Consider the following 22,668-nt stretch of genomic DNA (forward strand, 5'->3'; position numbering starts at 1 on the left):
TTAAACATGTGCAGGTATATTCAAAAATAATGCTTCAAAACCTTTATTTTTATATTTATGTATGTATGTATTATTTATTATATCTTTATATTTTATTATATATATTTTTTGTATATTAACTTTCGTGTCCAATTAGAAAGTCATTATAACCAAGTACTGAGTACTGACATCCAAACTATCAACTAAATATCCAGCATATTCTATATCAAAATCAAAAGTTCATCGCTTCGGATATGACCACACATATTTATTTCTTACATTCATATTCGCTGGAGGTCTTACAATATGTATTTTGTACAGTGAAACGGCTGCCAACGTTTTCTGGTCGGTCCACTCTCTTCCTCGCTGTCTCTTTCTTTGAAACGTGTCACCTCGCTCGCTTTCAAGTGTGTGGGCGGGCGGACCGACGGGATCTGGGATCCGGTATCCGAATCGCTGGCGCCCGCCCCAAATGAACTCAGTTAGTATATACACGGACCGATGCAACATTATGTACACGGAACAGATTTCACAAAAACACGCTAAAAGCATTCTTAAATTACGGGCTTGTTCCACCCCAGCGATGCAGGGTCCAGATCACCAGGAGTTTTACTCCGCATGGCGATGGCTCTGAGACTGCATTTGCTGGGGATTGGTCTCGTTTTGATTAATATATCGCTATCTCATTTCTCGGTCTGAGTCTGGCCAGGATCGAGCTGCTCCTTCTCCCCGTAGCAGCGCCGCTTGAAATCGCCGAATAGATCGGGACGCGGCTGAAGACCCGGCTGCAGGTGATCGACGCTCACCGTCTGTGTGGTGTTCCTAGAAGAGTGAAGTTTGTTAGAAATCTACCGCATTTGGGAACACCCCATTCCCATTCATCCTCACCTGGTTTTGGTGAGCACCGTGCAACCGTGCTCCACCGCCATGGTCAACGAGTAGAGCGTGGCCAGGTTGCATATGCTGTCGGGCTCATGGAGCTCGATGTCGGCTGCCAGCCGGATCTGCGTCTGTTGCGGATCCTGCAGAAATCGGGCGATGCGCTCGTTAACGCTCATCTTGATGCTGAATCCCGGTCGCTCCCCGTTGATGCGGCGACAGCCGGCACGGATTTCGCGCACCTCCTGCCCGTGAGCCTGGCCTGGCGGCGATGAGGAAAGGAAGGGATTCGAAGTTTCGCCCGACATCTCGCTCTCGATTTGACGGGAAGCGGGCATGGTACCATCTGCGTTCGTTTCCATCTCCGAACCGGCATTCAAAATCTCGATGGGTTCGGAGACACTGGTCGGTTGGAAGCGGGATAGATCCTGCAAAGATTCTGGCAGCTGGGCTGGAGACTTCGGTGTCGGTTCCATTCCCACCGCTCCCGCCTCGGTCCCGGACATTAGAGTGTCGTCTTCGCCAATTGTATCATCTGAGCGAATTTGAGGCAGTAGTGACTTCTTGGTGAGCTTCCTCTTCGGATCGTACCTGGCACCGGGTCCGAATTCGTTCCCCGGCCAGTCGGTGAGTTCGTCGTCGCCCTCGCGGTCGGTGTCGTGCCGGCGATGGCCACCGACTTCCGCCTCGCTGTCTGAGGAGGAGCTCAGGGAACTGGAGCTCAGGAAGTCGTAGAGTTCGCTGCAGTCCATGGACTGAGCTTGGAACTGCAGTGGCGGCTGTGGAAGCGTTTGGAAGCGGCGACGGCGGTGCGCCTTGGAGGAGCTGCTATGTACGGGCACCTGCCCGTGGGTCTTCTTGCGCATCGGCGGAGCAGCTGGTAGCGTGCTCAGCAGCAAGGCATCAATATCCGTCACAGGCACTATGGTGTCCATCCTGAAGGAGTTCAGGTTGGTGGAAGTGGCCTCGCCACTTGGTGGGGGCAGTTTTTTGGCCACATTCGTCTGATCGGGCAGCTCCTCCATCTCCTGGCCCGCTCCACCTGTCCCCCCTGGCTGGTGGGCTTTCAAGTCCATGTCCTTGTTCTCAGTCTTTTGGGAGGGCGTGGCCTGCTGTCCCTGGGCAGCCATGCGGTTGATCTTTGAGAGCAGCCCCTTGTTTAGCGGCAGCAGGCGGTCGCTGAGTGGCTTCGATGTGGAGGAGTAGCTGCGCGGGCGCATCCTCTGCTGGTGATGGTGCTGCTGCTGCAGGTGCGGCTCGTCCAGATGCGAGTGCGGCGAGGCGTACAGCTTGACCGAATCCTGCTCGTGGTAGCGATCGCGGTTGGAGCGCTTGCGTTTGCCGCAGAAGAACAAATGTGAACGGTGTCCAGTGGGGTCCGCTTTGAGCAATCGCTTGCGTATGGTTCCCGTGGCGGTGCCGCTGCCACTCAGCAGGCCGGGCTGCAGCGGCGACTCAGTGAATGTGTGCGGCGTGTCCTTGCTGAACTCGAACTCCATGGACATGCGCTTGATCTTGCGCTTCCTTCGCGAGTTGGGCTTGTAGAATCTGTGGGTTTGCCAGAAGGTTTAGGGGCGGACTCTCGCGCGGAAAGGACGGGCAATCTCACCTGGCTGGACTGAAAGTGGTCTCGTTAAGCGAGTCCGACTCCAGGGCGCCCATGCGTCCGGGCAAGGCCAGTGGCAGACGCAGAGGCAGCATCGCCTCCGCCTTCTCGTCTGAGTCGCTGGCAGGCAAATTCATGTTGTGCGTGTCCAATCCGTCCACGTTGGCACTTGGGTTGTTGTGTTGGTGGTGGTGGTGATGGTGTCCATGATGACCGTGGTGGTGACCCTGGTTCAGCGCGTCCGTGGGACTGCTTGAAGAGTCTTCCGTGGGCTGGGGGGCGCAGGCTAAGCAGACGGGGGGTTACCTCGCGGCAGGGGTCGGCTACAATCGCACTACTTACGCAGATTGCCCGTGGAACGTGTCCTGCGACGGGAGCCCCACCTACCGACGCCACTCGCCCTGTCCATCAGCGTCAGGTCCAGAGCCAACGTCAGGTCGTGCGAGAATTGATCCATGGCCGTCTGCTATCCGCTGTCCCTGTCCACTGTCCTCCGGTCCGCTCGCCTCGACTCAGGCGCGACGCATTTATTCGCGTTGAGTTTCGCACGTGCACAAAAAACAAAAATGCATTAAAAAAAAACCTATCGGTCCGTATCGCAGTTCGATATTGGGAGGCGTTATTTGGCAAAGCTTATCGGCCCCTATCGCTCTCCGATTTGTTGTTTGTCTGCCTATCGGTGTAACCATATTGTCATGTTTTCCCCTAAAAAATCCACATTTTGACTAAATTCAAATTGTGGGCACTCAATTTCTGACATTTTTTATTGGACTTAAAACAATTCAGCAGTTCAGGGAATCCCCAGAAAAACTTTTCTGATTTTCAAATCGTCGCCCATGTCAGTTTTGTAAATACTGTATTAAGCTTTCATATTTGGTGATTCAATTTGATCAAAAAAGTTTTACAAATAATAGCATGGAACATACATCCAGCCTCAATAACTGAAAAATATTCTATTCAAATCTACTGAAATATAATCTGAAAGGGTATCCGTTAAAACATAACAAAACGTGATTTACTCGATAATTAATAGCTATCGATAACCACGGCTACGAATAGTAAATCTCTAGAAGGACAAAACGGGACATGCTAAAAGCCCGCCACGAACATATTGAGGGCATCCATAGTACTCTCCGCCTTGCGCGAAGGACGGGCTACTTGGGACACCGACACCTGCGCCAGGCACTCCACACAGTTCCACAAGGAGCGAAGGCACTGCCAGAGGTGCCCCAGGATGGGGGGCACCGGGTGCTCCTGCGCCAGTCGCAGTATCTGCATCTCGTGGCAGAGATGCCGTCGGCGTTGGACGCGTCGCAGCTTCAGCTCTAGGATGCGCCTACGGAATTAGAGCCGGGAGGCCCACGATAAGTTGTCGAGACGGCTTCAATCCGTACGGAATCATTACCTTCGCAGCTGCGTACAGGCGTTCTCGAAGTCGTTGATCCGCATCCTGGTCACGATCAGCTCCTGACTAAGGTCAAAGACCCTGGAGCACAGCATGACGCCCCGCGACTCGAAGAGGTCCGATTTGTCCATTGCCTGGAGGTGCTATTGCTATTACTACCAGAAGCAGCTGAACTAATACCAACCAGATCTCTCAGCTTGCGGTTGCGCTCCTCCAGCACTTGGGTGCGCTTCTGGGCGGCCGCCAGTCTCTGGGACATCCCGGTCGAGACGGTCATTTGATGGAAGACCTCTAAACTGTTCGGCGAGGCCATGTCAGCGATGCACTCGCCTAGCGACTCGGTGAAGTCCCTTCGCTCCTCCAAGCTGAGTCCTTGCCCATCCCTCGGTGGGAGCTGTGCGCACACAAGGGGTAAGTTAATTACTATCCACCCGGTGACTAACCATCCAAACCATACCATATGCTGCTGATTCCTGGCCAGCCGCGTGGCGAACAATTTGAAGCCCTCGCTGAGCAGACGCCATGATTGCAGGGATCGCTGGGGATTCCGACCTGGAGAGGCCATCGGTCGGATATGTTAGGCGCTTACTTTGGAATTTCGATTGCCAACGCGAATGGATCAGTAAAGTTGGGTATAAAAAATAGGAGCAAGTGGGGTTGTGAGGGAGTTAATATGAATGAACGATGAGAAAAGCAGTTTGTAAATAAACAGGTGGAGCAAAGCTGTTCCCTTTCCTTCGTGTGTGTACAATGTACATTGTAAATACATATGTATGCTCAAAAAGAAGCTCCAAGGAACCAAATCATTGCAAAAGAAAGGCATATATATGAGGCATTTCCCAATTAAAAATTCAAAATTTTAACTGGAATTACGACATCGTTAAAACACTTTATTTAGCAAAAATAAACCAATATGACTCAAAAAAATACATTGTGTGGCAAGGGAATAAAAAGCTTACAACTTTGATCTCTGGGGGGCCAAAAGTGGCAACTGCGGCAGGAACTCAAGGAAGTTCCTCGGACTACAATTATAAATATACACAGATAAAATGACACTTCTTAAGTGTTTTGCATAGTAGGAGTATATAATGAATACTCAACGATTTCATTAATATATACATATAACAACAAATCTCAGTGGTAATACACACATATAGTTGATTATTTAACGAACTTGGGGCACCGGTTCACCGAGCTTCTTAGTCCAGTCCTCGCGGGTGGCTGGATCAGCGATTTGGCCACGTCCGAGGCATTTGCCCTGCGAGATGAGCTCGGCAAACTGGGCCACGATCGGATCACGCCCGCAGGAAGCCACCGCCGTCACCGTATCCGCCTCGTTGATGAAGTAGGCGACGAACTTGAAGTCCTCCATGCTGCCGTCGATGATGACATCCTTGTAGGATCCGTGGCCGGCATACCTGATGCCCTTGCCGAAGATCAGCGTGAAGAAGAAGGGCACGGCCTCGAGCTTCTTGACCCCGCCGCACATGTTGATGGCCGCCACCCGACCGTGGTATTGGGCCAGCTGGTAATGCCCGATGTTTACGCGATCGTGGGCCAGTCCGTGGATGTGGGCGTTGGCTATGTCGCCGCCCACATATACATCGGGCACATTAGACTCCAGGAAATCGGTGACGTCTACGGACCCGTTGCGATTGACCTTCACGCCCGACTTGGCCAGGAATTGAGTATTAAGCTTGGAGCCAGTGCCCAGAATAAGCAGATCGCAGGGAAGACGAGTGCCGTCGACCAGCACCACCTCAGTCACCTTGCCCTCCTCGTCGCCAACGATCTCGGTGATGCCACTTTCCATGCGCATGACCACCTTGTTGTCCTGAAACAGCTGGAGCACCCGCTGACCAATCTCCGCGCCGAAGGCGGCCTTCAGTGGGACATTCTCGCGGCCCACCACCGTGACGCTTTGCACCTTGGAGACCAACCCAGCAGCAGCCTCCAAAGCGATGAAGCTGGATCCCAGGCAGACGACGCGGGACTCGAGGGTTATCGATGCCAATATGGCCTTGGTGTCGGCCAACTCGCGGACTGTGCGTACGTTCTGCAAATTGACTCCAGGGATGGGCGGCCGGAAGGCGGAGCAGCCTGTGGCCAGGTAGATCTTGTCGTACTTCACTACGTAGCCATTGCTGCAGTGCAGCTCCTTCTGGGCCGAATCCAATTTCTCGGCGGCCACTCCCGACCACACTTCGATGTCATACTCTTTGTAGAAGTCCTCGTCGCGGAACCGCAGCTGCTCGATCTCCAGGTTCATGGCCTTGGAGATCTTGACGCGATCGTAGGGCAGGTAGTCCTCGCGGCACACGAAGATTAGGCGGCCGGTGAAGCCCTCCTGTCGTATGGTCTCCACTGCCACAGCGCCCGAAGGACCACCGCCGACCACGATGAACACTCGCTGATCGTCCGGCTTGCGTCGGACCATGTTCTTGAGTCGCTTGTTGTTGGCCAGATCCGATCGCTTGGCTCGGAGGAGCACCTGTCCCTTGTTGCTCACCTCCACGCGATAGCAGGGAAGGGAATCGAGTCCGGGGAAATCCTCAATGTCGCCATTCTCCAGATTGAAGCAGGCGCCGTGCCAGGGACAGCGGATGCGACCCAATCCCAGGGCTCCAGTCTGAAGCGGAGCTCCATAGTGGGTGCATTTGGCTCCAACAGCCAGCAGGCGATCGTTCTGCTTCACCACCAGCACGCGAGTGTCCTCATCGAAGTCCACCTGCTTCATCTCGTTCTCCTTTAGTTCCGCGACATTGCAGTTCACGGGTACCGCACTGGTGTACTCCGAGTCCGGCGAGGAGGCATCCGTAGACATGGTTGTACTGGGACTCTGGTTGCTGCACTTAGACTGGTAGGAACCCACAGCACCACCTGGCGAGGCCATCATGAAAATGGAGTAAGAAAGAGAAACGGTGATAACGATATAGATAACAGGAATGTGTAAATGTGTGGGCACATAAAAATTTTCCAGTTTTTCTTTAGGGTTCAAGGGAAAGTCTGTCGCCGCTTGCTGCTCAGGTAGAAACCAAGATCTGTGATCAGTCAAAAAAATGCCTCGCTCGTGTTCAGAAGTTTTTCTGGGATTGATCATGATCCTGGGTTCGGTCCTGGCCCGTTCGCATCTCAGCAGTCTGCAGGAACTGGAGCTGAGTTCGCTGCGCACCCACAAACAGCTATTGCAGGCGGAGATCGCCCGTCTTTTTTTGGAGCAACCTCCTCGAGCGGAAACCGAGCTTCTGCTGGACGATCTTCAGCAAAGGGACCATCAAATAGGTCTTCAGATAGAAAAGCTGGAGGGAATCGCCAAGGGCGAGACCACCCAAAGGCTGGCCATCAATCTGACCGCTGACTTTGAGCATCTCCAGCACAAACTGGATGATTTGAAGCGCCAACTTGAGTTGCTAGATGGACGGTTTGCCTCCCAAGGAAAACAACTGGAAGGACACTCGTCGGAAATAGCACCGGCACCTGCCTCCGGATTGGGCTCCTTCCTATGGGGACCCCTGCTGACCATGCCGGAGTTTGCACAAGGAAGTGTGGCCAGTGACCAGCAACATAACCACAACTACAACCTTCATCAGAAGGATCACCAGCAGGAGCAGCAGCCGGGATCCAGTCCCTCCATCATCAAAAGGGTGCTGGACATGCTTAGACCATCCGTGGGAGTAGCAGGACTACGGAGCCGATGGGCTGAATCGGATAAATCAGCTGGAACAGGATTGCAAACGGCTAAGCTTGCCCGCCCACTGAACGCCGAGGAGCTCCTCTCACAGCTAAAGGAGCAGCGAAGGTTCTTGGACGATGCCATCACGCGTTTGGAGCGCCTGGCGGTCAAGAAGGGCTCGAAAAAAAATTAAAATCGCTAAGGTTTTGAATAGAGATATAAGAAAACACGGAATCCTTGGAAAAAAAATATTCAAACACAATATTATACAACTATCTGATTGAACAAGGGATCAATATTAATTGACTTATATTGCCAGAGATAAGAGGCTGCAGTAAAGTGTTATCACTTTAGTAAAGCTGCCCCCATAAATATAATGTACAAACTAAGTCGAGTACATACGACAGGCTAGATACTTTTATTTCCGAAATAAATTTAACTAAACTAAAAATAATATCGAATATTCAAATTCTATATCCTTTAGGTATTATTAAAATGTTTAACAAAAACCTAATTCCCTTCAGAATTAAATATGTAATTCTGAAAATTGTATTTGCAGGGCAATTATTTTGACAAATATTGATGGATGGGAAACAACTGCATAATTACCACCGATGGTTACCTGACCACAACAAAGCGGATCTTAGCGACAGGCCCCGATCGATTGACTCATCCGACCTACTTCAATGTCAATACAACTCAGCAGAACACGAAACCCAACCTTGCTACGTCATCAAGAAAAGCCAGACGGTGAGGAAAACATCTATAAACCTTAAGTGTAACAACTGTAAACGTGTGTTCCACTCTGTTCTAGTCGGTTCTAATATGGTTATAATGTCCACACGCCCCTATCTCAAGTGACTGACTTTATGATGTATGCATAATTTGGTATCGCCGGTATATCATATCGCTGATATGGCCCATGACAGAGCTTCGATGATGGTGCCTTTTACGGAAGAAACGGAAACTAATCGGGAATCAAACATTTTAGGCCAGCCAACAACAAGAAAAGCAAGTCATCTTAAATTCACATACAGTGGGAGGAAAAAATATATTGCTTTCGAAAGTAGAAGGTTGGTAACTACTTTATTTTTCCAAAAAAAAAGCTAAAATACAAATACTTGTAGGGTTTTTCTAGGATATATTGAGATGTTCAGTCTTAGGTCCTTTTGAGGATATTTCTGAATTATTAATTTTTAACTTCCTGTGTATGTTACATATAATAATATGGCTTTTGATAACTAAACTTAGGCCCTGCACTGTACATTTCTAACCCTCTTTCAACTCTTGTGTGTAATTAGCAATGATTCGCCATGTTAATACCGCAGCTGGTTGGGGTTTCTCACACACACTCGGCCGAACATGAGAACAAACCGGTTGGCCTTGTCCAACTCAAGTGAGTCAAGAGCCAGACCAAATAATAATAATAACAATTGCATGAGAACAAGTTTCACCAAAATAATACAACTCACAAAAATCAGGTATCACAGCAAAGGATTGGGTAGGCCGAAGCTAAGAGAATGTGTGTCGATTTCGACTTTTCTAAGAGCTTTTTAACGCGTTGGCACCGGCAGTTGACGGACGAATGAATCGGAGACCGCCAATTTAAGCGAACGGGGGTCTCCACCAAAAGAGACCAAGAGAACGTAAAACAGAGGCAATGGCAATAGGCAGAGCACAAGGCACAGCGAAATTCTGATAGCGGTGACTAACAACATCTGCGCGTACAGTGGATATCGATTAGTGGGGAAGCATGGAGAACATAATCCCATGGGCCAATATCTTTCCAAATCTATAGATGAGATTAGGTATTAAGTAGAGTCTTTAAATTGTAGTTCTCCCTTGATCACACAGATCGAATTGTGGTTGGTACCTAATTTAAAGAAGAGAAGAGGGCATTTCATGTTCAGCTTTATCTCTATACCATTCTCTTAAGAATATCATAGATCATATTTTTTACCAAGAGTGCAAAATAATAATACTTTCGCTATACCACAATATGTTAATTTATCCCAATCTTATCTTTCCAAATCTGTAAATGAGTTTAGGTATTAAAAAGAGTGTTTTAGCTGAAGTTTCCCCTTGATCACATAAATCGAAATGTGATTAGTAAATAGAAAATAGGGTATTTTAAGCTAGCAATATAATAATACTATTACCATACCACAATATGTAAATTGATCCTAACCAGGCCATGAGTATTACCTAGTAACTACTGTGGCAATGACGCAGCGGCAAAGCCAACAAGTTGCGCGCTCCCGCTGACCATATCTCTTTCTCAATCTTGGACTTATGCCGCTGAGACAATTATCTGAGCCCCCTTCACGGTAACACCCCCCAAAAGCGGGTCATTCCCATTCTCCTAATCACAATTCCTATCCATTTGGCCTCGTTCGATTGGTAAAAGGAACACAGCAATGTTGGCTATCAGATCATCTACGACATGACCATACACTTTTTAAATTATAGTCGAATAGTCATGGGATTGAGATTGGTAGAGGGAGGAGGTAAAAAAGAACTTCAGATTTCACACTATGGAAATATTAAAAAAAAAAATCAAAATCCCTTTAATAACAAGGGCCCTGCGTAATGCGTATTATAGAAGTTTGACCTTCACATGAAAAAAATTACAATCATCATGCGAAGGTTTGTGTAACTACAAATTAATGATTTGAAAGTAAACCCTCTGGAAATCGTATAGTTACCTGTAGATTTTTCTTTTTTGGGGGTGCTGCCCGTGGTCTTGTACTCCTTGCAATTGATGGAACCCATTGTGTGTAGGCGGCTGTTGTGGAAAGGATTCGAAAACGGCTGTGCGTTGAGTATTCTCAAGGAGTTTCTGTTTTGAAATGCGTTTCAGAATGTTTTTATGAAAATTTTCGGAGCCGAAAAATGCAAGACGAGCAAGCTTTTACCTGGATTCAAGCTCAAATATTCCTAGAAGGTTTTTGACGCCTACGTGCGTTTTGGCCAAGTTTAGAGCTGCTCGATAGGGTTGCCACCTGAAAGTTGAGTTTGCAGTTTGAGAGCTTTGTTTTTCCACTTAATTGCAATCAATCAATGTACTAAAACTCGTTATCAGTTTGTTGTTTTCACGAGCGTTAATCACTTCTTTAAATATATTCCTCTGCTAGGTGAATCATCAACCGCAGATGGATTTTCCCGGGTTCCTAAACGTTTTCGAGATGCTGTTTTGTGCAGCAGACGCACATCATTGTTTATCTGCGAGTAATTCGTCGTCACTCACCACTCTCACAAGAACTATAACAAAAACAAAACAACTGGAATCGCGTGGAACGAGAGAACGTGAGAGCGTGCAACAGGTCTGTGCCGTGGAGACGAGATTAATGGAAACGGAGTGGATGCGGATTTGCAACTGGAATGGTCCAGGAACGCTGCGCGGGGAGAGAGCGAGAGCCAGAGAGGGAGCAGGAGCGAGGCACGTCTGGCGCGCGTGAACTGCGAACCGCGTATGGCGCTCAACTCCAGCAGTAGACTCGACTGGAACTGGAAGCTCCGTGCCTCCCCAGCACACACGCACATCTGCGTCGTGTGTGTGCGTACAGGGGCGGTCAAGATAGTAGTATCCCACTGTGCCGTCCCAACAAAAAACTTGCACTATTTATTTCTATTTTTTTGCATACCTATTCAAATCAAATCTAAACCGTCAATCTTCGGTTGAATAATCAGTTTAAATGAAATGTAGACGTAAACCTTTGATTCTTCTCAAAGATTAGGATTAGTTGAGATCGGCAAACAGTCAAACCCCTGTAGGCAGACATTGATTTTTTTGCTTTCGAAACATTTTTTCAGTTCAATTTTATTTTTGGAAAACTTTTAGTCAATATTATTATTATCTGAACCGGTAAGTATACCTACGTATACTATCCTTAGTTGAATAATTTCCTCTAAGAACAATACATATAAACAGACTGAATATTAAAAACAAATTCGAGCAAATTACTCGAAATTGAAAACCTGAAGATTTAAAAAAAATTCTTCAAGAGGCCCTGTATTTTTCTTCAGCCCAAACCTTGCTGAATTCAAGTTTAAAACTTTGGTGTATAAAATGATCTTAAAACAACTACAAATTAGAGTTTTGACCGCTGTTGTCTGCTCAGACTTTCCGACCACATTAGCTTGAGTGCTCCACTCCCCAAGACAAACGTCTGTGTGTTAAGCCAACAAAAAACGTCGCGACCTTGCCGCCGTCGCTCTTCACTCCCAAGCAATCTCTTCCACCTTCTTTACAATCAACCACGCCTCCCAGTCCGCCCCGTCCCTTCCCCAGCACCACTTAGCCCACCCCTTACCGGCAATAACTTGGAATGGCCAGCAACAAGAAGTCATAAAGAGAGTAACACCTAACATGGCCTTCGTCACGATACAGACCAATGCACTCGGCGCCCAATCCACCTGTTGTTAGAGCCTACTGTGGCACAGTCAATGCCGACCAAATTGCATCACCGAGGGCGGAACTAGAACAAGAAGAAACTAGCGTTTTGCTTGTGGTTTCATAACTCTTGGAGTGGAATAACAGCGCTGAGTAACCCCTTTTACTAATTTTCAGTCACCTCTTTCATAATTAATTAGAAAAGGCCTGTTAGCACCTTATAAAGACCTGTTGATAAATGTTTGGCTTACAGATACGGGCAAAATTGTAGCACTGTACCGAAGAAATGGTTGATGTCTTGTTATCTACAAGGTACTTTTGATACTTGATTATTACAAACAATATTTGTTGTTTATGTCTGTAGTTTGAAAATGAAAATAGAGCTTAACCTTGACCATTTCAAATTTAAATGAATCTTCGGTTAGCAAAAATCTATCTTAATATTTTGAAGTCAAACCCCTTTTTACAAACCATGCCAGGTAGTATCTTCACCATGGTCTTAAGCCCATTTCGTCAATGTCCGTCTGAGGTTAATGTTGACATTCGCCAGTGAAGGGGCTCGACTTTTTTTTATCAGACTCTGAGAATTACAAATGGATCTTGCTGAACTTAATGGGGACTTTGTCGAAATGACGGCGGTTAATTTAAAACCCATGCCAGGTAAACAAACTACAGTCAAACATCCAGAATAATAACAAAAAAATGTTACATTTTTTTAAAAATCATTAAAGAGTAGACAAAAAAAATATTTTGTTTATTAACATATTGCTACAGCAGAATATATTGTATACATTTTCGAGCCAACTCACAATGATTTTTATCCCACTGTGCAGGAAGGAGGGAGAACATTCCAGTGGAAGAGACCCAAACTTCGACGCCTACGATTGCGATTGCTCAATTGCCAAGTGATTCGCCTTCGATGCGGGGAATCCTCGCTAATGTCGGTTAAACCACTGATTGGACTAGATAATTGCCCTCACGATGGCACGTCGCAGATAAACAAAGCCACTAAACGCGGCACGTACTTGCACTATTTGCATATATATACGTACGTATGAAAAATAAATGTATATGTACGAATGAAGGCAGTACTACTTACTACTCTACTACTTACACAAGCATTTTTAATAATAGTGCTTTATTTTAGTGAAATGTAAAATGATTTGTCGTAGAAGCCCTTGCTTACATCTGGCCAGTGCTGCCGGACCAGTTCGAAATTCGCGCGCTTTTAGTAGGACCGCAGGAGCCTAGTATTTCAAGGGAAACCAGCAACGGGCACACTGCGACCAATGAAAAACGCCGGTCGAAATTCAATATGATGGAGCTTTTGTTTCTGATTCTGACAGCTGACGGAAATTCTTAAAGAAAAACCTCAGACCTTTAAGAACTCGGCTGAAAATGGACGCGAAGGGCTTTGTGGAGATAGACGGCTCCTTTTTGGAGGGCGGCGGACAGGCGCTGCGCAACGCTCTGAGCCTCAGCTGCATTTTGGGCAAACCGGTGCGTGTGGTCAAGATCCGGGCCAATCGTCCCAAGCCGGGACTCTCGCACCAGCACCTGCACGGGGTGAACTTGCTGCGGGACATCTGCAATGCGGATGTGGTGGGCAACAGCCTGCTCTCCACCGAACTGGAGTTCTCGCCACGCGCCATCCTGGGGAACACGTACCGCGTCGAGACGCACACGGCGGCCAGCATCACCCTGATCTACCAAATGGCCCTGCCTGTCCTGCTCTTCGCCGGACGTCCATCCCGCCTCTTCGTGTCTGGGGGCACGAACGTCGCCTTCGCCCCCCAGGTGGAGTACATGCAGCAGGTGCTGCTGCCCAACCTGAAGCCCTTTGGCGCCAGCTTCGACCTGAAGGTGCAGCAGTACGGTTTCTATCCGCGCGGCAAGGGAAGCTGCCAGTTGGACGTGCAGCCGGTTGCCAAACTGGACGCCGGACAGTTCCTGGACTTTGGCCACCTCCAGTCGGTCAGCGGAGTGGCTTTCACGGCTGGGCGTCTGCCCATGAGCATCGCGATAGACATGCAGCGGACGGCGCAGCGCGAGATCCATCGCCACTGGCCGAACGAGAAGTGCAGCATCCAGGCGGTAAAGCATTCACCGGAGAAGGCCCACGACAACGGAGCCGGCATCCTTATGACCGCCATCACGTCCGGCGGCTGCGTCCTGGGCGCCGCATCGTTGGGCGAGAAGAGGGTCGACGGAAATGTGCTTGGCTCTGAGACCTCCGGCCAGCTAGCCCAGTACTTGCGCAAGGAGATCTGCGTGGATGAACACATGCAGGACCAACTTATCATCTACATGGCCCTGGCCGTCGGCCTCTCCAGGATGCGCACTGGACCGCTGACCAAGCACACACGCACCGCCATCCATGTGGCCGAGCAACTGACGGGCGTCAAGTTCGACGTGGCTGTGGAGTCCGGCGGGCATACGATAGTCACCTGCGAGGGTCTGGGACAACGCAACGAGATGCTTTAACAATCGATCTTTACTCTACGGTAATCTTAAATTAATGTCTACATATATGGAGAATATACGTCGTCCTAGAGGCGCCGGAAAATGGCCAGGAAATGATCGCCCTTGTTGCGCACCACCTTGGCACCCTCCTCGCTGCTCTGGTACAGCTTCGGGGTGATGGGATCGGATTTCTATGGGTTGGAACAGGGAGATTAGTGTTTGACAAGCTGGAGAATTTTATTTCCTCCTAACGTACCGCCTCTTCTTCAGAGAGACGCTCGTACAGCGGGTGCTCCTCCATGTGCGCCACAATCCACTTGTGCAGGTCCTCCACATCCGTCATAGTGTACACCAGACCCTGGGTAAAGAGTGCTTATGCTGTAGTTGGAACCCTTTCAGTGAGCGAATGAACTCGGACTCGGACTCACCCCTTTCCTTAGAACATAGGCGTACTCGGAGAGCAGGGCCTGGTTGATGATGCGCCACTTGTGCTTGGCGCGCTTGAAGTGCGGATCAGGGTAGAGGAAGAACATCTTCTCCAGCTGGCCCTTGGCGAAGTAGTTGGGTAGATACTTCATGGCGTTGGTGCGCAGGCAGGCGACGTTCTGGTACGCACTCGCTCCAGCAGTCATGCTCTTGCGCCGCAGCGCCGTTATCCGGTCCACCACGTAGTCCGACACCTTGACGCGGATTTCCATGCCGATGGAGAGTTTCTCGGGAAACATCTCCCCCAGGGTTATCAAGAAGCCGCCGTAGCCGCAGCCAATGTCCGCATAGCTGACCTGTTGGCCCGGCTGGATGCTCGGGTACAGCGAGCGCCAATCCACATCCTCCGGGCGGGCAGGACTGCGAGATAGATGCATTAATGGACTTCCACCTGGGGTGGGGGCTATTTCATCAGTTACTCACTAGTCGAAGCTGTGGTCCGCGATGGGATTCGAGTGCGCCCGCTGGCGGTAGAAGCGCTTCTGCGGCAGTCCCGTCACCGCCGACGTGGGGCTCAGCACACACGGCTCCTGGTTCTGGTCCTGATCCTGTACACCGTTGGCTACCATGGTTTGAAGGCAGTAGGCGAGTACGCACGTTGCGTCTGCTTTTGAAACGTACGAAATGTACTAAAATATACCGAAACTTTCTTTTTGGTAATGGTAAGGGCATTCAATAAATACCAATTACTAGCTAAAAATGCAGTTCATTTTTATGGCCAACGAGGAGTAAAACCCTAGGTAGGTTTAAAAATCATAAATCAAATATTGGCTAATTTGAAATGATTTGTCTAAGATTAAAAAATCATCTGTCGGATAAAAAAAAAACCTTTAAAAAACCCGCACAGAAAGAGAGTATTTTTCACTAAACCCATGAGAAGAAAAAAACAAACATTATACAAAATCGAAAAACCCTACAAATAATGCGAAAATTGCTCAAAAAATAAATTTTCCTAAAAATGATGAGGATCGTTAGCATATTTAGCAAGCTGCTCAAAACAGTCGGTCTTTTAGCTGTACGCCTTGATTTGGTTCAAATACGATGGAAAAACCGAAAAAAAATTTCGCATTTTTGAGAAAAATCTGATTCTCGTATTTTTGACAAAAATTTGAACCCTTTTTTCGCCATAAAAATTCCGTTTTTTGGCTGCCATAACAAAAATATAAGTCCGACTGAGGAATGTCATACCTCGTCAAGCTCGTCGTTTAATCTCCAATAAAATGGCATTCAAACCTAGAAAATTTTGTTTTTTGCCATTTTTCGTAAAAAAAAAGTGATGTAACCCCTTGACTGAAAAACGGCTTAAAATAAACGTATTTTTCGTAAAAAAAATTAAGGGCTTCGTAACATTTTTTCAGTCAAAATACTGAATTTGTGACTCAGACACCAGGCAAACATAAAACTTAGCAAGTGACAGCTGGTTGCTAAAGGCAAACTTAAATAACTGTTAATTTTCAAGATGGCGGCCCTTTTCATATTTCCCCACCCCCTTTTGACCAATAGGAATCTTCCTCCATTGGAAACAACCGTTAGTTGAGAGCCACGCACAGACTAGAGATGAGCAGCCATGGCCGTATCATGTGCGTTTCACGAGTTTGTCACGAGCCTGTCACGATATGCACGAAATAACTGTTAAGTCCTATGTATTTGCTTAGGCCGTGACAAAGGGGAACAGTCACGAGGGCATCTCTAATGAAGGTCAGATAAAACTAATCAGCTGATCGAATTTCCACCTGCTAAACGTTTATGTTCGCCTGGTGTTTGAAAACAAGAAATCTACCAAGTTTCATCTGCCAGAAGACAATTTGTCGTCCCAGACACCAGGCAAACAGAAAACGTAGCAAGTGACAGCTGGTTGCTAAAGGCAAACTTAAATAACTGTTAATTTTCAAGATGGCGGCCCTTTTCATATTTCCCCACCCCCTTTTGACCAATAGGAATCTTCCTCCATTGGAAACAACCGTTAGTTGAGAGCCACGCACAAACTAGAGATGAGCAACCGTGGCCGTGTCATGATCTTGTCATGAGTTTGTCACGAGCCTGTCACGATATGCACGAAATAACTGTTAAATCCTATGTATTTGCTTAGGCCGTGACAAAGGGGAACAGTCACGAGGGCATCTCTAATGAAGGTCAGATTAAACTAATCAGCTGATCGAATTTCCACCTGCTAAACGTTTATGTTCGCCTGGTGTTTGAAATTAAGAAATCTACCAAGTTTCATCTGCCAGAAGACAATTTGTCGTCCCAGACACCAGGCAAACAGAAAACTTAGCAAGTGACAGCTGGTTGCTAAAAGCAAACTTAAATAACTGTTAATTTTCAAGATGGCGGCCCTTTCCATATTTCCCCACCCCCTTTTGACCAATAGGAATCTTTCTCCATTGGAAACAACCGTTACTTGAGAACCAAGCGCAGACTGGAGATGAGCAGCCATGGCCGTATCATGTGCGTTTCACGAGTTTGTCACGAGCTTGTCACGATATGCAAGTAGTAATTGTTAAGTCCTATGTACTTGCTTACGCCGTGACAAAGGGAAACAGTCACGAAGGCATCTCTAATGAAGGTCAGATTAAACTAATCAGCTGATCGATTCTCAACCTGCTAAACGTATATGTTCGCCTGGTGTTTGAAAATAAGAAATCTACCAAGTTTCATCTGCCAGAAGACAATTTGTCGTCCCAGACACCAGGCAAACAGAAAACGTAGCAAGTGACAGCTGGTTGCTAAAGGCAAACTTAAATAACTGTTAATTTTCAAGATGGCGACCCTTTTCATATTTCCCCACCCCCTTTTGACCAATAGGAATCTTCCTCCATTGGAAACAACCGTTAGTTGAGAGCCACGCACAGACTAGAGATGAGCAGCCATGGCCGTATCATGTGCGTTTCACGAGTTTGTCACGAGCCTGTCACGATATGCACGAAATAACTGTTAAGTCCTATGTATTTGCTTAGGCCGTGACAAAGGGGAACAGTCACGAGGGCATCTCTAATGAAGGTCAGATAAAACTAATCAGCTGATCGAATTTCCACCTGCTAAACGTTTATGTTCGCCTGGTGTTTGAAAATAAGAAATCTACCAAGTTTCATCTGCCAAAAGACAATTTAGAGCGAAGAGAGCTCGTCAAAGTGCTGGATTTTTCGTCTCAGACACCAGGCAAACAGAAAACTTAGCAAGTGACAGCTGACAGCTAAGTAAACTTATTTTTCAAAATGGCTGCCCTTTCCATATTTCCCCACCCCCATCTGACCAATAGAAATCCTTCTCCTTGAAAAACAACCGTTACTTGAGAACCAAGCGGCGACTAGAGATGAGCAACCATGGCCGTTTCACGAGTTTATCACGATATGCACGAAATGGCAGTTAAGTCTCATGTATTTGCTTATGCTGTGCCTAAAAAGAGCAATCACGATGCCATCTCCAAATAAGCTTATATTAAACTAATCAGCTGTTCGTTTTTCACCTGCTGAACGCTTATGTTCGCCTGGTGCCTGAAATTACAAGCAGAAGACAATTTAGAGCGAAGAGAGGGTATCTTACACGTCGGATTTGAAAAATTAGAAACAGTAAAAGGATTAAATTACACAGGTCGTGAACTATTTTTAAAAGAAAAACTAAAATCAAATAGAGAATTTTGTTTATATAAAATTTTATATTCAATTTTCCGTATTCAATATTCCATGAATCCCCCGTCTGGCTTTAAAATATTGTTGGTATATTTGAAAAACAAAAATGGTACTTTTCTGAGAGCTGTGTAGTCTATCGATAAGTAAAACTGTCCACCATTTTCTTTGTCGCAATTTGTCGTCATTATTCGTATCTTGCATCTCCCTTTTTCACTGACATTTACGATGGGGCTATCTCCCTTTTTTACTGACTTACGTTGGCTTACGTTTTGCCGACACTTACGTTACTCTCATACTCATTCGAACTTTTGACTTTTGAATCATTTCGAAAATTTTGGTTCGTCGCATTTTGTATAAAAATTAAATTCGTACGCGCGACTTTTTTGGCGAGTGTGTAAAAATCACAGTAAATCACCATGCCATCTCGAATTAAGCTCAGATTAAACTATTCAGATGTTCGTTTTTCACCTGCTAAACGTTTATGTTCGTCCGGTATCTGAAATTACAACCAAAAACAATTTAGAGCGAAGAGAGGGCATTTTAAACGTCGGATTTGGAAATTTAAAAACCGTAGTACGATTAAAATACAAACTATTTTTAAAAGAAAAACTAAAATTAAATTGAGTATTTTATTTAGTATTAAATTTTCCATATTCAATATTCCATGAATCCCCCGTCTGGCTTTAAAATATTGTTGGTATATTTAAAAAAACAAATATGGTATTTGTCCAAGCTGGTATAGTCTATCGATAACTGTCCACCATCTTTGTCGATTTGTTGCGCCGTGTGGTTTTCGAAAATTCTGTGATCAAAAACCGACTAATTACGCATAGAAAATGGTAAATTTAAGACAGACAACTAAGTAATTCGCATGGTTTACGGGGCGGCCGAGCGGCGTGGAGTGAAGTCGGGGAGTTTTCATTGATGATTCCGGGCAATTCGGCGTTTTCATTTGCCGGGTGTGTGAGGCGCCCGAGCACAAGCCATTTTGACAGGCGGCTTGCACGTGAGCTGCGACTTCGATTCGGATGCGGATTCGAGAAGGTTCTGTTCCTGACCACGGGTCGGGCCGATTCCAGTGCTGCTGCCCGATTTCTGGCCGGGATAGAGACCCGAACCGGACAGAAGCTTCCAGATGCATTCCACGCCGTTTTTGTGGCCATGATGAATCACTCGGCGCCGCTCTCTCGCATTCTGTTTTGGGGGTTAGGTCGAGCCGATTTGGCTGCACGGAGAGAAAAACCATAACAATATATATATTCTAAATATTTTCGAGCCCAACAGTCATCTGGCCTGCAGGCATTTCGACTTTTTCCGTCCTAGCAGCCAATCTTTCTCAGAAATCGCAGCATGTTGCCTCGCCATCTGAGTACGACTAATACGGTCTTGATCTTATTTTAAATATTGTAATAATCGTGTTTTGAAATGTCCATCTGGCAGAGATAAGAGTCAAGTAAAACCAAAATCGATTACTTCTTAAAAATAATGGCAATGAGATTTTCAAACTGATGTCATCTTTAGAGAATTACTTTTTCCAAAATCTGGTTTTACAGACTCTGCTAATCTGCTAACTTTACTTTGTTTGGTTTGATTGGAACTCCAGAAAAATCTCATGACTAAGACTTATTTAAATCTTAAAACTGTAGTTCCTAAAGTTTTAATGTTTAAAGTTTTAAATCAAACAAAACTAACCAAATGATCGCTTTTTCTTGCAGGAGATGTCCTTGAATCCCGTGCGCGTGCTCAAGAATGAGGCGCAGGAAGAGAAGGCCGAGATGGCCCGCCTGTCCTCGTTCATTGGCGCCATCGCCATCGGGGATCTGGTGAAGAGCACCCTGGGCCCCAAGGGCATGGACAAGATCCTGGTGGCCACCGGCCGCAACGCCGGCCAGGTGGAGGTGACCAACGATGGGGCCACCATTCTGCGTGCTGTCGGTGTCGACAACCCGGCCGCCAAGATCCTGGTCGATATGTCGCGTGTCCAGGATGAGGAAGTGGGCGATGGCACCACCTCGGTCACCGTTCTGGCCTCGGAGCTGCTTCGCGAGGCGGAGAAACTAGTCGAACAGAAGCTGCACCCACAGATCATCGTCTCTGGCTGGCGTCAGGCAACCCAGGTGGCTCTGGAGGCGCTCACCGCCGCCGCCCAGGACAACTCGGCCAACGACGAGAAGTTCCGCAACGATCTGCTGAACATTGCCCGCACCACGCTCTCCTCGAAGATCCTCCACCAGCACAAGGACTTCTTCGCCAATCTGGCGGTGGATGCCGTCATGCGCCTGAAGGGCTCTGGCGAACTGAGGTCCATCCAGATCATCAAGAAGTCGGGCGGCACTCTGGGGGATTCCTTCCTGGACGAGGGCTTCCTGCTGGACAAGAAGCCCGGCGTGCACCAGCCACAGCGTGTAAGTGATCCCTTAGTTTGTATAGTTTCTTCACCCCTTACCTCTGCTGTCTATTAACGCGTCAAAATGACTGTGAGCTATGTGCATTTGACTTCATATCACAGCCATTTTGACGAGTTTGTTGGGCTGCACATCGTCATCGGGGAAGGTCCAAGTGCACGTTTAAGTATCAATCTTCGAACATAACCTCATACAAATGCATGGGCTCTTCTCCACCGCAGATTGAGAATGCCAAAATCCTGATTGCCAACACACCCATGGACACCGACAAGATCAAGGTGTTCGGCAGCAGTATCAAGGTTGATTCGCTGGCCAAGATCGCCGACCTGGAAATGGCCGAGAAGGAGAAGATGAAGGAAAAGGTCGACAAGATCCTGAAGCACCAGTGCAACGTGTTTATCAACCGCCAGCTGATCTACAACTACCCGGAGCAGCTGTTCGCTGACGCCCAGGTGATGTCCATCGAGCATGCCGATTTCGATGGCATCGAGCGTCTGGCCTACTGTACCGGCGGTGAGATCGTCTCCACCTTCGAGAATCCCTCGCTGGTGAAGCTGGGCGAGTGCGATGTGATCGAGCAGGTGATGATCGGCGAGGACACGCTGCTGCGTTTCAGTGGCGTCAAGCTGGGCGAGGCCTGCACCATCGTGATCCGCGGTGCCACCCAACAGATCCTGGACGAGGCTGATCGCTCCCTGCACGATGCCCTCTGCGTGCTGGCGGCCACCGTCAAGGAGTCGCGCATCATCTTCGGTGGCGGCTGCTCGGAGGCTCTGATGGCCACCGCCGTGCTGAAGAAGGCGGCCGAGACACCCGGCAAGGAGGCCATCGCCATCGAGGCCTTTGCCCGTAAGTTGGATTTAATTATTACTGTCTACATCTTATTGATTCTCTTTCCCATCCGTGTTACAGGTGCCCTGCTGTCGCTGCCCACGGCCATTGCCGACAACGCTGGCTACGATTCCGCCCAGCTGATCTCGGAGCTGCGTGCCGGCCACGCCCAGGGCAAACAGACTCTGGGTCTGGACATGGAGCTGGGCAAGGTAGCCGATGTCCGCGAGCTGGGCATCACCGAGTCCTTCGCCGTGAAGCGCCAGGTGCTGATGTCCGCCTCCGAGGCCGCTGAGATGATTCTGCGCGTGGACAACATCATCCGGTGCGCTCCACGCCGACGCGTTCCCGACAGGGGCTACTGCTAAGCGCTTAAGTATTCTTGTTCTAGGATCCTATTTTTTTTAATTACGAACTCTCGTTTAACATCATCGCTAATCTTATACGTTTTGTTTACACTAATAACCCCCACACACAAAACATTAGCATCTATATTACACGCCCATTACACCAAATCGCACACTTTCTCGCTAAATTTGTCTCTTTCGTGTAATTCTCCTACTTAATTGTGAAACAAATTGATATGTTGCAAGCCGAGCTTTTGATTCGATGAGTGGATGATTGCCTTTAAACGAAACAAAAACATTTTAAAAATGTCTAAAGCATCAACAAACCAATACAAAAACCAACTTGTAAATGAATACAATTGTTGTAAACATTTGATGTGCGCAAATTAAAGACCATAAAACAGAACAAACAAAAAGAATGGAATAAATGATATAATATTTATGCTTAACAAAACTAAACGAATTGTGTTTTTATTTTAGTTATTTAAAGATTACTTTTAAAAGTACTTGTAAACCAATAAATTATTATTTTTTATTTTGATCCATTAAGTTGGCTTTTAAAACACTCGACG

The 22,668-nt window shown here is 47.3% G+C and overlaps 7 protein-coding genes across 8 annotated transcripts; 3 read left to right on the top strand and 4 right to left on the bottom strand.

Annotated features, from left to right (window-relative positions):
* Positions 1–226: 226 nt before the first annotated feature.
* Positions 227–3,067, bottom strand: LOC108016749 (uncharacterized). The gene is made up of 4 exons (XM_017083491.4): positions 2,807–3,067; positions 2,468–2,750; positions 868–2,406; positions 227–801 (listed from the first exon to the last, which is right to left on the bottom strand). The coding sequence occupies exons 1-4, from the start codon at positions 2,919–2,921 to the stop codon at positions 663–665; spliced, it is 2,076 nt and encodes a 691-aa protein (XP_016938980.2). The 5' UTR covers positions 2,922–3,067; the 3' UTR covers positions 227–662.
* Positions 3,068–3,553: 486 nt separating this feature from the next.
* Positions 3,554–4,532, bottom strand: LOC108016755 (uncharacterized). The gene is made up of 4 exons (XM_017083502.4): positions 4,327–4,532; positions 4,054–4,263; positions 3,870–4,003; positions 3,554–3,800 (listed from the first exon to the last, which is right to left on the bottom strand). Exons 1-4 carry the CDS (start codon positions 4,432–4,434, stop codon positions 3,554–3,556), a joined length of 699 nt encoding a protein of 232 aa, XP_016938991.2. The 5' UTR covers positions 4,435–4,532.
* Positions 3,882–10,816, top strand: LOC108016753 (uncharacterized). 2 transcript variants are annotated; one of them, XR_010654704.2, is made up of 5 exons: positions 3,882–4,009; positions 4,066–4,280; positions 8,102–8,292; positions 8,357–8,615; positions 10,677–10,816. XR_010654704.2 is itself a non-coding variant. In XM_070997369.1 (4 exons), exon 1 carries the CDS (start codon positions 6,929–6,931, stop codon positions 7,733–7,735), a length of 807 nt encoding a protein of 268 aa, XP_070853470.1. In that variant the 5' UTR covers positions 6,749–6,928; the 3' UTR covers positions 7,736–8,026; positions 8,102–8,292; positions 8,357–8,615; positions 10,677–10,816. The 2 variants fall into 2 exon arrangements, 1 of the variants encoding a protein (XP_070853470.1); XM_070997369.1 differs by lacking the exons at positions 3,882–4,009; positions 4,066–4,280 and adding an exon at positions 6,749–8,026.
* LOC108016750 (apoptosis-inducing factor 3) lies at positions 4,727–10,982 on the bottom strand. Its single transcript, XM_017083492.4, has 4 exons — positions 10,790–10,982; positions 10,458–10,544; positions 10,248–10,381; positions 4,727–6,749 (listed from the first exon to the last, which is right to left on the bottom strand). The coding sequence occupies exons 3-4, from the start codon at positions 10,312–10,314 to the stop codon at positions 5,035–5,037; spliced, it is 1,782 nt and encodes a 593-aa protein (XP_016938981.1). The 5' UTR covers positions 10,315–10,381; positions 10,458–10,544; positions 10,790–10,982; the 3' UTR covers positions 4,727–5,034.
* Positions 10,983–13,197: 2,215 nt separating this feature from the next.
* Positions 13,198–14,512, top strand: Rtca (RNA 3'-terminal phosphate cyclase). The gene has a single exon (XM_017083499.4). It carries the CDS (start codon positions 13,334–13,336, stop codon positions 14,417–14,419), a length of 1,086 nt encoding a protein of 361 aa, XP_016938988.1. The 5' UTR covers positions 13,198–13,333; the 3' UTR covers positions 14,420–14,512.
* LOC108016754 (tRNA (guanine-N(7)-)-methyltransferase) lies at positions 14,412–15,511 on the bottom strand. The gene is made up of 4 exons (XM_017083501.4): positions 15,308–15,511; positions 14,827–15,244; positions 14,655–14,756; positions 14,412–14,589 (listed from the first exon to the last, which is right to left on the bottom strand). The coding sequence occupies exons 1-4, from the start codon at positions 15,451–15,453 to the stop codon at positions 14,485–14,487; spliced, it is 771 nt and encodes a 256-aa protein (XP_016938990.1). The 5' UTR covers positions 15,454–15,511; the 3' UTR covers positions 14,412–14,484.
* A 3,690-nt stretch (positions 15,512–19,201) lies between these two features.
* On the top strand, positions 19,202–22,555 carry CCT2 (chaperonin containing TCP1 subunit 2). The gene is made up of 4 exons (XM_017083284.4): positions 19,202–19,352; positions 20,229–20,918; positions 21,140–21,767; positions 21,831–22,555. The coding sequence occupies exons 1-4, from the start codon at positions 19,350–19,352 to the stop codon at positions 22,115–22,117; spliced, it is 1,608 nt and encodes a 535-aa protein (XP_016938773.1). The 5' UTR covers positions 19,202–19,349; the 3' UTR covers positions 22,118–22,555.
* The last annotated feature ends 113 nt before the right edge of the window (positions 22,556–22,668 follow it).

Source organism: Drosophila suzukii, chromosome X, assembly GCF_043229965.1.
Source record: "Drosophila suzukii chromosome X, CBGP_Dsuzu_IsoJpt1.0, whole genome shotgun sequence".
NCBI classification, from domain to species: domain Eukaryota; kingdom Metazoa; phylum Arthropoda; class Insecta; order Diptera; family Drosophilidae; genus Drosophila; species Drosophila suzukii.

What these genes read in the sequence shown, in the direction of transcription:
- LOC108016749 (XM_017083491.4), bottom strand. Translation starts at nt 2,921, where the DNA reads ATGGATCAATTCTCGCACGACCTGACGTTGGCTCTGGACCTGACGCTG. An exon ending in ACCACTTTCAGTCCAGCCAG is followed by an intron (nt 2,407 to 2,467) that starts GTGAGATTGCCC and finishes GCAAACCCACAG; the next exon opens with ATTCTACAAGCCCAACTCGC. An exon ending in ACGGTGCTCACCAAAACCAG is followed by an intron (nt 802 to 867) that starts GTGAGGATGAAT and finishes TCACTCTTCTAG; the next exon opens with GAACACCACACAGACGGTGA.
- LOC108016755 (XM_017083502.4), bottom strand. Translation starts at nt 4,434, where the DNA reads ATGGCCTCTCCAGGTCGGAATCCCCAGCGATCCCTGCAATCATGGCGT. An exon ending in CCAGGAATCAGCAGCATATG is followed by an intron (nt 4,264 to 4,326) that starts GTATGGTTTGGA and finishes GTGTGCGCACAG; the next exon opens with CTCCCACCGAGGGATGGGCA. An exon ending in ACCGCAAGCTGAGAGATCTG is followed by an intron (nt 4,004 to 4,053) that starts GTTGGTATTAGT and finishes TAGCACCTCCAG; the next exon opens with GCAATGGACAAATCGGACCT.
- LOC108016753 (XM_070997369.1), top strand. Translation starts at nt 6,929, where the DNA reads ATGCCTCGCTCGTGTTCAGAAGTTTTTCTGGGATTGATCATGATCCTG.
- LOC108016750 (XM_017083492.4), bottom strand. Translation starts at nt 10,314, where the DNA reads ATGGGTTCCATCAATTGCAAGGAGTACAAGACCACGGGCAGCACCCCC. An exon ending in CAAAAAAGAAAAATCTACAG is followed by an intron (nt 6,750 to 10,247) that starts GTAACTATACGA and finishes TGGCCTCGCCAG; the next exon opens with GTGGTGCTGTGGGTTCCTAC.
- Rtca (XM_017083499.4), top strand. Translation starts at nt 13,334, where the DNA reads ATGGACGCGAAGGGCTTTGTGGAGATAGACGGCTCCTTTTTGGAGGGC.
- LOC108016754 (XM_017083501.4), bottom strand. Translation starts at nt 15,453, where the DNA reads ATGGTAGCCAACGGTGTACAGGATCAGGACCAGAACCAGGAGCCGTGT. An exon ending in CCTATGTTCTAAGGAAAGGG is followed by an intron (nt 14,757 to 14,826) that starts GTGAGTCCGAGT and finishes CTCTTTACCCAG; the next exon opens with GGTCTGGTGTACACTATGAC. An exon ending in GTCTCTCTGAAGAAGAGGCG is followed by an intron (nt 14,590 to 14,654) that starts GTACGTTAGGAG and finishes TCCAACCCATAG; the next exon opens with AAATCCGATCCCATCACCCC.
- CCT2 (XM_017083284.4), top strand. An exon ending in GCGTGCACCAGCCACAGCGT is followed by an intron (nt 20,919 to 21,139) that starts GTAAGTGATCCC and finishes TCTCCACCGCAG; the next exon opens with ATTGAGAATGCCAAAATCCT. An exon ending in CGCCATCGAGGCCTTTGCCC is followed by an intron (nt 21,768 to 21,830) that starts GTAAGTTGGATT and finishes TCCGTGTTACAG; the next exon opens with GTGCCCTGCTGTCGCTGCCC.